The 14,364-nt window shown below is 32.1% G+C and overlaps 1 protein-coding gene across 2 annotated transcripts in view; it reads left to right on the top strand.

The window, feature by feature from the left end:
- Window positions 1-14,364, top strand: part of LOC111631498 (cyclin-dependent kinase-like 1) — a 30,505-nt gene that overhangs the window by 9,903 nt on the left and 6,238 nt on the right. For both annotated transcript variants that reach the window (XM_023375748.1, XM_023375747.1), the window contains exons 5-7: window positions 4,763-4,853; window positions 11,053-11,250; window positions 11,347-11,429. In XM_023375748.1, coding sequence (XP_023231516.1) covers window positions 4,763-4,853; window positions 11,053-11,250; window positions 11,347-11,429 — 372 coding nt within the window. The remainder of the gene's footprint in view (window positions 1-4,762; window positions 4,854-11,052; window positions 11,251-11,346; window positions 11,430-14,364) is intronic.

Here is a 14,364-nt window from a genome sequence, read left to right as displayed (position 1 = left end):
AAAAGGTAATTTTTGTTTTCGTTATTTAAATAAAACATAATACAAAATATTATTGTAAATTTTTATAATAAGATTATAAAAAGCAAAGATGGTCAATACTCCGATCACTCAATCTGATTCTTATTTTAGTAATGAAAAGTCCTGCTTCTGAGAATGCCCTTTCCTGATCAATAGATGTGAGTGGAATCATGTTTAATGCATTTAAGAGAAAACAAATGTTATGTGTTTTTTCACCCGTAACCTGGAAGATTTTTTAGTTTGTTTTCTTTCTCTCTTTAGTATTCTTGATTTGTCTATTTTGGCTACTTTAATAGAAACATCAAGCTTATTGCCCAATAATTTGGCAGTTTTAATAATCAGGTTTATGAAGAAAAACTTCATATTCGTTTGTATTGTTGCCCAATTTGCTCAACCTGGTGTTATGCAGTTATTGAAGCTACTGGGCATGGGTTAAAAATTAGGACAGCATAAGCACAATTATTCTACATATTACAGGTTTTGACAAGTAAAGAATTTTCAGAGTTCTCTCACAAATAGGCTACATATTGATTATTGACAATCTATGACATGCCGTAATTAGGAAAAATTAAAAAAACTAATAAATAGGTTTAAAATTAATAAAATGTATTCTGAAGTTTATGAGTTAATTATACTTTCTATTTGCAAAATTTCCTCAACCTTAACACAAAATAAGAAAAAAGTGGATGTTTAAGAAATTTGCAGGATTTCCTGTGATGAGAAGAATTTCCCAGGTTAAAAAAACAACTGGGATCCCATTTGAGAAACCCTAGTGTGAGTGTTAGACAATAGAGCGGAGAAGGCCCTGAGGGCAAACATGAATGTAGTCAGCACTTTTTTTGGTCAAGTTTCCAAAGAAGACAGACATGCAGAAGACGAGCTCCGGGCTTTGAGTAGCATGAGAAGCGACAAGGTATGACCAATAAGATACAGAAAGTGCCAGTAAGTCCTGAGAGTCAAAATGGGAAATCTCTTTTGGAAGAACAAAAGAAAAGAGCACTAGTGACAACTAAGAAAGAAAATACATATACCAGTGAAATCCAGAAGAACTGCAAAGGTATATTTGGATGGTTTAATTGTGATATGTGAAGCTACAGGTACCCCTTTTCTAAGACTTCTTTCTTTGAAAATCTATCTTTCCCTATCTAACATCTCTTCCCTCTTTTAGCATTAATTAGAGTAAAAGCATATGTTGTAAGATAGTTTTAAGCACGGGTGATCTTTGTGTATACTTTTGTGATTTGAACTCCATGTGTGTGAATCCCAAAAAGTGGTTGAGAAGATTCTTTTGTGTAACAATCTTGATTGTACTATACTGTTGTATAAAAGTATTCACTAACAACACACCAGAGTTGGGACCTGTCCTTTTTTGTTTTGTGTTCATACTGTATAAAATAAAGTTTTGTTCTTTATGCTATACCTGTTTCTTATTCTCATCATGCTAAACACTACAATATATATATATATATATATATATGTATGTATATAAAATGGTTCTTCAGATGTGTATATACAGGAAACTATGCAGATGTTCCTCATATGGTCCTCAGANCCATCTTGATCCAGGGTCCTTTATTTTGTAAAATTAGTTAATCTAATTTATGTTTAGCTTAACTATATTTCAAGTCCTTTGTTTATTGGCATGTGGGATTCAATCGGTCATATTGTCATGGTTGATCCCAACTAATATATATATATGTATGTATATAAAATGGTTCTTCAGATGTGTATATACAGGAAACTATGCAGATGTTCCTCATATGGTCCTCAGAGTGTTGCTGATGATGTGAAAGTAGGCTCTGATGAAGTTCCTGAAGCTCTTAAAGAGTGCCTCGTTATTGATAAGGGTGTATGGATCACACAGCCAGTTGGTTCCAAGTGAGTCTGCTAATAGTTTAATATCTGTCCGATGTTTGTTCATAATTGGGCACCTGTAGAGGTAGCGTAGTGGGCCATCTTCCTCAAATAGGCATCAAGAACCATTGTCCCTAATGTTAAAATGGGCCAGGTAACTGGCAAAGCAGCCATGGCCAGTAATAAATTGGATTTCTTGATGGGAGAGGTATGTAAGGAGAGGTGTTTCAGTCTCCCCAGATTGGGAAAGAAGAGCTGAGTGATGGCTCCAGTACTGCCCATTTCCCAATGATACTGCCACTCCTGGTGGTTATGACTCTTGATGGAACTTTAAAGGAACAGCAAAGTAAATACCAATGCTCAGAGTTGCTGGTTGCCTCCTTAGCCAGCATTTGTTGACCCTCTCATTGCCCTGTATACCAAGATGTCCCCTTATCCAAAGAAGAGCATACTTGTTGGTGGTGTTAAGCATGCACCAATTCACTTTTCTAGCAAGGGGATGAAGGACTTGTCATTCTGTAGTATATGGATGCAGGTCATGGAGTCAGTAAAGATGATGATACAGTTACGATAGTTCTTGCTGCACCACTCAACTGCAGTGGAAATAGCACACAGCTCAGCCTGAAGAACAGACCAGTCTGTACACTGGTGATGTTGCTCAAGCTTGATCTCTGACTGGTTGGCATATGCAACAAATGAACATCCAACCTGCCATCAACCTTTGAGCTGTCTATGTAAATGCACAAGTCAGGCATCTCAAAAGGTTGGTTTGCAAAGGCAGGCCAACGATAAGGGGGTGGCCACCCTGGTGGTGCAACTTTCTTCCAAATTGTGAGATGGTCAACAATGGGGATAACTCAGTGATGCACTTACCCTGGGCTAGGAGGTGCACCCAGGCAAGCCATTTAATGCTAAGGGTAATTGGTTGTTTCCCAGCGAGCACCTGAAGAACACTGGTGGAGGTTGTCTTATATGGCCATACCAGAACCAGAAGTGCCCTCCTCTGATTACCTGATCACCATAGAAATAGAGATTATTTGCAAACATTCAAAATATATCACACAAGATCATAACAATATACAGTAGAACCTCCATTATCCGGACTTCCATTATCCGGATTTTCGATTATCCGGATTGTTCAAAATAAACAAAAATTTTACGAATTTGCTGATTTGCACATGGCGAATTACGACACTGTTTATGTGCGTTATGGAATGTATAAATTTTTTTGTTTAAACAACGTCTCACCCAGCACAGCGGTCGTAAACTCTTAAATATATTTTACGTAGTAATAAAAATATAACTTGACATACGTATTTATAAATAATTTATATTCAAATTACATCATTTCTATGACCAAGGGCGGCGTNCGTAGGTCAATAAGGTGGTGGGTGCCTGTTATTTTTAATATCAGCTTGATGTTCTTGTATTCGTTTTTGAGTTGAGTGGATGGTGGAGCCAATGTAAATCAAGTCCTTGTTGAACCTGTCGTCCCTTGTTCGAGGAATTCAAACAGGGACTGTCGGACTTGTACAGAAAGGTTTTCGTGGATTATTATTACTCAACAGTGTTAAGTTGTTGGAAGTCATTTTGTCTTTTATTGTATTTAATGACATCAATAAGTAAGAATACAAGTGTATGCTTGTACATTTGCTTGATTTTAATTTTTGACAGTTATAAATTAGCACACAACTGATTTACTGAAAGTGAATTATTGTATTTTTAGATAAATTTCATTAATCAACAAAAAAACATATTTTTCATTATCATCTAAATTTTTGAAAAAGATATTTTAGGTATTCTTCCATTATCCGGATTTTCGATTATCCGGATTTTTCCTTATCCGGACTACCTTCATCCCCAATTAGTCCGGATAATCGAGGTTCTACTGTATGTGTACTGTACATGCTAGTAACAATTTCACTAGCAATAATTTTGTATATATAAATACAGTGGTACCTCATACTTTGAACGACTGTAAATTCAAACACTTCAGAGTTTGAATGCTAAATTTTTTTATTAATTTAAATAAATTTTACACTACAATGTGGAGAAGAGGTGCTGAAATTCTATTTTTTTCTCTGTAAACTTTCAGGTTAGTTTGAGAATTTCAAACAGTTCTTCTAACATCCAAAGGTTTCACTTGACAATGACTTTATTTGCTTAATTTACTGTTACATATTCATTTTGAAATAATGTATTCTTTCATTCCCTCTTCAGTACTGTTTAGATTAAAAAATAATAGTTCCGAACAATTTTCAAAAATTTATATACTTCCGAATGGTATACTTTAAAAGAAGCATCATTGTAATAAGATAGTAAAGAATGGTTTTAAGTATGGGAAATATCTGTAAAACAATTTATAGTATGAAATAGTAAATGTTAAATTTTATTTAATATTACAGATAAAGGAGTTGTNTTGTAAAGAAGCATCATTGTAATAAGATAGTAAAGAATGGTTTTAAGTATGGGAAATATCTGTAAAACAATTTATAGTATGAAATAGTAAATGTTAAATTTTATTTAATATTACAGATAAAGGAGTTGTTTTTAACAAGTTTTTTAAAGTACACCATCTGAAAGTATATAAATTTTTAAAAAATTGTTTTTAGCTATTATTTTTTAATCTAAACAGTACTGAGAAGGAATGAAAGTATACATATTCCGAAATGCATATGTAACAGTAAATTAAGCAAATAGTCATTGTCAAGTGAAACCTTTGAATGTTAGAAGTGTAGTTTTGAAATACTCAAACTTACCTGAAAGTTTACAGTGAAAAGAAATTTAGATAAATTTTATTTTATTAAATTATACTTATTTTTTTAATGTAATGTAAAATTTATAAAATAATTAAATATGAAATATTAAAGATGATAAAATTATATTTTAGTGTATACATCGAGATGTTAAACCAGAGAACATTCTGCTTACTAAAGAAGGCATTGTGAAACTGTGTGATTTTGGATTTGCAAGAACTTTAAGTAAGTATTATGGTAATTAAATTTTATGAAAAATAATTTTTGTTGTTTAAAAGTTAATAATAGTAATAAGTGAAATTATCATCATCTATCAAGTTTTACTTTTATTATTATTAATAATTACTTTTAATAAAATGTCATTTATATTAATTAATTGAATAAAAAAAAACTATTCCAAATTTTGTCAATTTGTTATTGAATACAAAGTACTTAATCATCACCAAAATATTAAGATAAGTGTTGCTTGGTTGAGCCTTGTTTTTCTTTTTGTTTCACTTTCTTCCACCATTTTTCTTTCATAAACTTCCCTTCTGGCTTTTGTTCTCTTGATCTCATCGTGATTGATTGCCCCAATGGTCCGATGGGTCTCTAGTGAAAGGGGGTGACACCGGATTGGTCAAAGGGGACTGGCACGAGAGGATAGAGAGGAAAGTGGAGAAAATCATCACTTTTTGGAGAGAGGAGCTGGGAAGAAGAGGACCTATATGTCAGCGAGTAATGAAAAGAAGACCCTCTGGAATAATGGACTTGAGGTTTATTTTTGCCAGTCATCCCCTTTTGACCCATTTCTTTTTCTGTCTAAATCAAAATCTTCTAATTCTTATCTCAACCCCATCTTGATCCAGGGTCCTTTCTTTTGTAAAATTAGTTAATCTAATTTATGTTTAGCTTAACTATATTTCAAGTCCTTTGTTTATTGGCATGTGGGATTCAATCGGTCATATTGTCATGGTTGATCCCAACTATTTTTTGTATTTTCCTAGTTTGTAAGTTGTGTACAATTGTTTCTTTGGAAACTATCATTATTAATTGTAAATATTAAACTTTTAATTTATCAACACCGAGCGATTCTTTGGACTCAGTTATTTGCTCTCAGCTACAAAAGTATGTTTCGAAGTGAATATAAAACTTATTTATTATTTCTATCACTAGTATGTATGTAAATCAGAAATAAAATTACAAATTTAAGAAAATTTAGTTTGGTATCTTTTTAATGTTAGTATCTTTTATTGTAATAATAATCCATGAAAACCTTTCTGTACAAGTGTTATGTTCTTAACTACTCCACAAACGCTTTCGACCTCCACCAAGATCTGCTTCAGGTGATGACTGACCGTGTTTCTTCCTGACCGTCGTAACGATGTTGCCAGAGACGTAAATGATCATGCGCATCGGGTTTCACCCCTCCGACAGTCCCTGTTCAAATTCCTCGAACAAATACCTCCACACCTGTGTGATCGTTTCACCATCTTTGTTGTTGATGCAGGTGCCCCGACAGTTAGCTTTATGAATCTCCCAGGCCTCCAGGTGTCAGATGTGATCGGTTCGGAATGCTGGTCTAATTAGTCTGGTATTCCGGAAGTCCGCTTGTATTTCAGGGTCTGTGACGTAGGTCAATAAGGTGGTGGGTGCCTGTTATTTTTAATATCAGCTTGATGTTCTTGTATTCGTTTTTGAGTTGAGTGGATGGTGGAGCCAATGTAAATCAAGTCCTTGTTGAACCTGTCGTCCCTTGTTCGAGGAATTCAAACAGGGACTGTCGGACTTGTACAGAAAGGTTTTCGTGGATTATTATTACTCAACAGTGTTAAGTTGTTGGAAGTCATTTTGTCTTTTATTGTATTTAATGACATCAATAAGTAAGAATACACATGTATGCTTGTACATTTGCTTGATTTTAATTTTTGACAGTTATAAATTAGCACACAACTGATTTACTGAAAGTGAATTATTGTATTTTTAGATAAATTTCATTAATCAACAAAAAAACATATTTTTCATTATCATCTAAATTTTTGAAAAAGATATTTTAGGTATTTAAGGTAATTGGTTTTATTAACTGAATATTACAATAAATTATTTCTTATTGCTTATGCACATAAGTAATAAGAAATTTGTTGCAAATATCTTTTTTGTAAAAATTAAAATAATCTAAGACAGGAATATTATACCATGACAAGTGTAAGAAATCTTTATGATGAGGCAACAATTTATTTGGAAATATTTTCAATACAGTAACAATGTAACATTTTCTTTTTTTCAACACTTACAGATTGCTTTTCTTTAATGACCTGAAAAAGAAATAAAACATAGAATATTTCAAATACAAACAAATACAAGTTTTTCTTCTTGAATCTTTTTAGAATTTTTTTGCTAATATTTTCAATTCACAGGTTTTGTATCTGCAGATTCAATAAATTTTCAATTCACAGTTTATTGAATCTGCAGATACAAAACCTGCAGATACAGAAAGTTGACTGTAATTGATTTTAATCACTTTTAGAGTAAGGAGAAATTTAATTAAAAATCAGTATAAAAATGAAGTTTCATTATCTGGAATCAATGATATAGTGATGTCTAATGGTGATGATGTAACTGATAGGAGAAGACTATTGTAGAATGCCCTGTAGAATGAGATTTGTGGGACTAGACAAAAAGACGGACAAGTCGGTTTGACAGATATACTGGGTATTTAATTCTTTCCCATTGACAAAACACAATATATACATAGAACAGAAACTATCACATGATTGACAATTTTCAATGCACAAATAATAACAATATAATGTTTCACACATTTTCACATTCCCCTCTCTTTCCTCCTCTCCTTTCAGGGGACTCATGTCATGTGACAAAAATTGAAAGGCTTAACACAAAATAAAAATGAACCTACTCACAACACTTTTTCTACCATGTATAAACAGTGAAAAAGAAAACTAATACATTCGGATGAATCTCTCANCACATTCCCCTCTCTTTCCTCCTCTCCTTTCAGGGGACTCATGTCATGTGACAAAAATTGAAAGGCTTAACACAAAATAAAAATGAACCTACTCACAACACTTTTTCTACCATGTATAAACAGTGAAAAAGAAAACTAATACATTCGGATGAATCTCTGTGGCTACACGCCATATGTAATCATATATTTCGTATATAATTGTGTTATTCTATCTTGTATATTTCCCGCTTCACCTCTGTCTGTCCTGTTTGTTTACCCTTCCTGGAATGTTCTCGTTTTTCTTTTCCTTGACTTGGGTATGCGGTTGGGCTAACCCGAGAAGCAACGAAAGGAATGTAGCTCGGAGGGAAGGGAGCAATCGGGAGACTCGGAGGGGAGAACTGGAGACGGAGAAAAGGAAGTAGGACGGGTAGGAAGGAACGGGAGGGAAGAGCTAAAAAGAGGAGTCTCCCCGGCAAGTTTAGCGTATGAGGGTGAAAAAGAGAGAACTTTGGAACGTGGAGAGCGACAAGACGTCTCCCCAGAAGGTTTTGCATCGTATTGTGAAAAGGAAACCTGTGGAACGTATAATAAAAAGGAACCCAACCGAAGGGAGTGGGAAGGATCATCCCTTTGGATTAACATCTCTATGTGAAACAAGAAACGGAGCTTACCAGTCCCCCGATCAATGAGAAACCGCATCCATCAAGTTTTGGGTACCCTCTTTCCTTATTCTTTACTTTCATCTTCTAAACCTTTGAGTAAGCCGGCTATATATATAAATTAAGTTTAAGTAGTAATAGAATTATAGTATTAATTAAGATAGTTTTAAGTGAGCAGATAAGGAACGACGTGCGTGCAATCTTTGTCGGGTTAATAAATTATGTGGAGTATCCATGGGGTTAGCATAGTGGTATCCTGAGAACCTGTATCCTAAAAAGCAAGTAAATAAAAATTTATTGTGTTTCATTCATCTAATCTGGATTGTGCGTTTTTATCTTGCTCGCTGCTCTCACATCTCTCACTGATTTTTTCCTTGAGAGTGTTGTATCTCGATGTTAAAGTGTCCTTATTTGGATGGAAATGGATTGCTGTCTTATCAGCCCTTTTCTTGATCCTTAAGAGAAAAACTGAAACACAAAAATACATAGTCATGAAGCACTACACTATAAAATGAAAACAGATATATTGTGAGATGAGCAGCTGTTAGTGGTAAGGCTCTAGATAATTCTCTATATTAAGATTTATAATTAAATAAGATCAAGAATACTGAATGTTATACAATAAAGACAAAATTTGTAATTAGAAGTGATAATTTTGAAAGTACAGTAGAGTATCGATTATCCAAATCAATTGGGAATTGGGGTTGTTCAGAAAATCGATTTTTCAGATAACCGATTATGTATGAAAAAATATATTAACCTATCCCATGTTGAAATTCGTTCAAATCCTGGCATGTCCTTAAGTACTCTCTCATGGTCACACCAGTGCTGCCAGATAAAACTTGCACACCAACAAAAATAATAATGGAGTAGCCCAAGACATAGCCAAAGATTGCAGTGCCACAGCACTAGCGGAAATTTAAATTTTCCAACTGGAAAGCTTTCGGTTTATTGACATTTCGGTTGATCAACATTCAGAAAATTGATGCTCCACTGTATTTATTGATAATAGGATGGTTGTTGTTATTGTTGTCATTAAATAAATACTTTCAAAATCCTTTATTCTAATGATAATTTTTTCAAATACAATAGTGCATCATACTTCAAATTTAATTTGTTCAGGTTGTTAGACTAGATGTTGCTTGTCAGAGAGATTAGTAAAATCAAGTTAGACTCACATAACTGGTTATATAACAAAGAAACAAAGAATACACAAAGATTACACTGTCTTGACTCATGGAAGGTCAGCACTGAAAAGGGGAGAGTGAAATGAGGTCACCATCTCTAATGGCATCCCAAGGGGTCAACAGTGCTACCGACCTTTTATTACGTAACGGAAGAACATTTAAAAAACTTTGCAACACAATGCATTAAATGTAATGATGTTGTATAACATTAGACAGTAATTTCGATCATTGATTCCAACACAGAGACCATTTGAACTCTTAATTGTTTGAAGTCTGAATCAGTTTTTCTCATAAGAAATAATGGAAAGTGAATTAATCCATTCCCAGACCATAGACACTATCCATTTTGATAAACTTAAATAACAAATATACAAACATAACTACGAAATTACCAACATACCAGCATAAATTCATTTCAAAAACGAACATTTTCTACCATCTTCAACGGTCATCATCATGTTCGAATCCAAGATTTCAAAACATAATTTAGATAACAAACAAGATAACAAATATACATAATTTAGGATAAAAATAACACAATTAAATGACCTAACTAGTGAATTAAAGCATAAAAACAATAAGTAAATGTAATTTTCATTTTATTTTACTGTATTTACATATTTTATGTACCTTAGTGAGGAGTGGTGGTGATCCATGTGGCTGGTTTCTTAAGATCATTATGCAGCTGCTTAGTTTTCCACAAATAATCATCTCAGAGATGGTATCACCACCAGCTAGTTGTTTTCATTTATCTACACTAGGAGGAGTTTTTTCCATCTTCTGTTAGTGTAAATAAATGGACAGATAAATCTGATCTCCAAATACATATTCTTCTGGAGGTCAATATTGCTACACCTTTAGCCACATTACTGCTTTTATTGCTTTCTTGTTCTTAAAAATGGTGCTCGCTGTTGACTTCAGCATCTTAAACATGTCTGCTAGATCCACCACACATACTTTTTTCAAGCTTCATGACAAGTTCCTTTTTTACCTCATTGGCAATACTACAACCTTCCTCTTAGGCTTTATTGCTTCCACACTCTTCTTGGATACCATGGTTAATAGTAGGGGATAATTATATAACAAACACACTAATGTTTAAGCAATAAAACCACCAAAAACACATGAATGTAATGCAAGAGATGCTTTCACAGTGAGAAGAGTAAGAGATGACTTGGGCACACAACAGATTGCATTTATGCAGAAAGTGCATTTTTTCAGCACGAGTATAGTGTTGGAATCAGCGATCGCAATGTTTTGTAATGTTCTTCTGACATAATAAAAGGTTGGTGGTGCTCTTGACCCCTCGGGGAAGGTGACCTCATTTCACTCTCCCTTTCTAGCGCTGACCTTCCATGAGTAAAGACTGTGTGTAATCTTTGTGCACTCTTTGTTTTTTTATTACACAACTGGTTACATTAATCCAACTGCTGTTTTACTAATCTCTCCAACAAGCAACAACTAGTCTAACATATAGTTCAAATTTAGAATCATCATTTGAACTCCAGATTGAATTTTTCTTGAATTTAGCATTCAAACTCTGATATGTTTTTAAAGTTAGCTGTTTGAACTATGAAGTACCACTATATTATATGATGATAAAAAGTTTCAAGGTTTTCTTTATCTTTCAGGTCCAGCAGAAAATTATACAGATTATGTTGCTACTAGATGGTATCGAGCACCTGAATTATTGGTTGGTGATACTCAGTATGGTCCTTCTGTTGATATTTGGGCTATTGGTTGTGTGACAGCAGAATTAATGAGAGGAGAAGCATTATGGCCTGGAAAATCTGATGTTGATCAATTATATCTGATTCGTAAAACTTTGGGTAATTTTACACACCAATTTTGTTTTGTTTGATTATTTAATTATAATTCATAAAATTATTATAGTTAAAATTGATTATAGATTATATATTTTTAAGGTGATTTGATGCCAAGACATATGCAGATTTTTAAAGCAAATGATTATTTTATTGGAGTGATAATTCCAGAACCAGAAAATATAGTAAGGAAATAATTTTTGTTATGAAATATAATGAAAATAAATTTAAATATAATAATACTAATTATTTCATTGTTAGATTTAAAATAAATGAACGTTAAATTTCATAAAATGAATTTGATTAACTCTTAAATATTATCAAAAATTTTTGAGAAAATTTGGAAAAAAATGAATGAATGAAGTCTTAAATTTAAAATAAATTTTTATGCTTTATGCAGAATCTGTATTAAATCATTTAGGAAAATTAATAAAATTAATATATCTTCAGTACTTTTGACTCATCCTGTATTTAAAAAATCTTAAAAATTTTGATACAGATTTTGAATCCTAAATCAGAAAATGGTGATATTTTGGACTTATGGAAATGGGCTTTCGAGACAAGGAATTTAGTTTTTTGTGTGATAGACAGGGATCATATGTCATATCTTGAATAGAGTCAGACTTAATGAAGATTTTACCTATTATTATCATTTACAATACATCTCTACCATGAAAATTAAGCTTTTTGCCATTTTATAATAATTATATAAAAAGATTTTTAATCACGTATCATAACAGATTTTAATTGTTGTTCCATCAAAATGTTCAAACTGAGCACTGTTCTCAGCAATGCAAGCATTTATTCTGCTTGAAATCCAAAAAATTTCATGGGATATATGGCTATATATGGCTACATATATTACAAAGATATCTTTTGATAAGTGTGTAACTGAAAATGAAAACTTATTTGAAATGAAAATGCAATCACAAGCATAATGTTTACATTTATTGACAATAAATATTCAGTCAGCAGAAAAATATCTGGATGAAATGGTTTGTAATAAGTCTTTGCCAGGAAAAGTTCATTACACTTTCAAGATCATTTATGATTAATGGAAATATTTTCAGAAATGTTTGCGATATAAATATTATTATTATTACTATTTTTAATTTTTGCATTTAATCAAAATCTACATTAAAAAATACCATGTTCCATTTAAAAAATTCAACTTTCAGTTTGATAGCACATTTCCAGCTATTACTAGAAGTTGAAAATATCACCATATGATAGAGTGTACAGTGCCTGATTTACTTACCAAAATTTTTTGAATTTTTGATGAAACACTTTCCTTTATTTTAAAAATGTGTATGGATGTGATCTGGGTTATTCTGTGTTTACATATATTCCAGGTAATCATAATTAAATTACCCTTATTCAATGCTGTCTAGAAAGATATTTCGCATTCCAGTGAAACCAAATCTGGTATTTGATGGTAATTGTTTTTATAGAAATGTCATCAAATCTCGCCACTATGTTACTTTTGGCATTTTGGATATTAATCTGTATGATTTTTGATTTAGAGGTACTTAAAAAGTGTGGTTAATTGAGGACTCGTTGCATATTTGGCAGCGTTGAGAGAAAATACCATAATCTATGTGAGAAACATCACAGAGGATCAGTTATAGTTATCTGTTGAACACACTGTTTATCATCATCAGGTTTTACACTTTCAGAATATGGACCACATTAAGCAGTATTTCATGCATTGCTAAGTTCTCTATGTAACATGAGTGTTTTGTATTTATACAAATAAAATGTTTGTTGCTTGCGGTGATAAACGTGCCATAGTTGTGTTTTGGTGATAATGTTTTTTCTTAGAGAAGTGCATTTTGCATGCTCTGAAATGCCACCATACCAAATTTGATTGCATTTGGACTGCTAATCTGTAGACAGCACTGAATAGAAATAATTTAATTATTAACCTGTGGTATATATATCAACATTTATATGTTGTTATAAATGTTGATAAATATTAATACTGTATTTACTTGCATATAGGACAAGGTGTGACTTTAAAGATCAAAATGAAGAAAATTAGATTTATTAATACAATTCTAATCATATTTCATTTAATGACAAATAAAATATTATTAAATGCATATATTAAGGCAGACATGGTTGTTTGTCTTAATATGTGATGAATGGAAAACAAAACCAAAACACTATAATGTGCATGACTGAAAAAAGTTTATTTTTAATGATTTAGAATGTGCTAATATTCATTAAAAAATAACAACTTAACAAATATGACATGACTAATTTATAATCATTGCTAAGTGACTAGTATTTCATTAATGATTTTATAAGTAATGAGAAACTATTTTCTGTGGACAAATGAGATGCAATGTGGTTTTCAATTGATGGATGTAGGTTCCAACCAATAAACAAACGTGGGTGTATCTTAGTTTGTTTACAGTAGGTGCCAACTTATGATAAATAGACTGTAGACCTATAATGGCAGCATGAACTATACATGGTTCACAAAAATTATTGCAAAAATGCAAAAAATCCTTCACTATAGGACGATCTAAGTTTTTGACACAGTGAAAAATGAATGAAAACCTTGTCTTATATGTGAGTAAATACAGTATTTATCAATACTTACTTGTAATGTCAGTATAATGATGTGATCTAATATTATTTATCATTTATATATTGTAAAACAAAAATATTTTTGTATAGAGAAACAGAAGGCATACTTTTATAAAAAAAGATTTTTTATTTTTTAAACCTTGAAAATTGGAATCTGTAAATGTCTTTTAATTTGAAAACTAATTTTGTATATTTTCAAAAATTCTTTTAAATTTAAATATTTATTTATGTGAAACATTTCTATGAAATTATTTTAATACTAGCAGATGAGCTGGCATTGCTCAGGCAAAAAGTAACAATAGCAAAAATTAGATTATTAGAATATAGCTGATCTTATCCATTTTTACAGGGTGCAAGAATTAGGTTCACCTTCTTCCGATACTAATTAGAGAATTTTTAGATGGGTCTGAAAACATGTTTGATATCTTGCAAAAAACTGCATTTAAAAGAGTACAGTAAAATCTGAATTCAGGTTAATTTTTTACTTCCTCCCTCTCCTCTGTGGGAGAAATTTCAGAAAGTCTG

Source organism: Centruroides sculpturatus, unplaced genomic scaffold (assembly GCF_000671375.1).
Source record: "Centruroides sculpturatus isolate CEXI.00-Female unplaced genomic scaffold, Cexi_2.0 scaffold518, whole genome shotgun sequence".
Classification (NCBI taxonomy): Eukaryota; Metazoa; Arthropoda; class Arachnida; order Scorpiones; family Buthidae; genus Centruroides; species Centruroides sculpturatus.
Note: the sequence above shows the minus strand (reverse complement) of the source record. Positions and strands in the feature narration are given on the sequence as shown.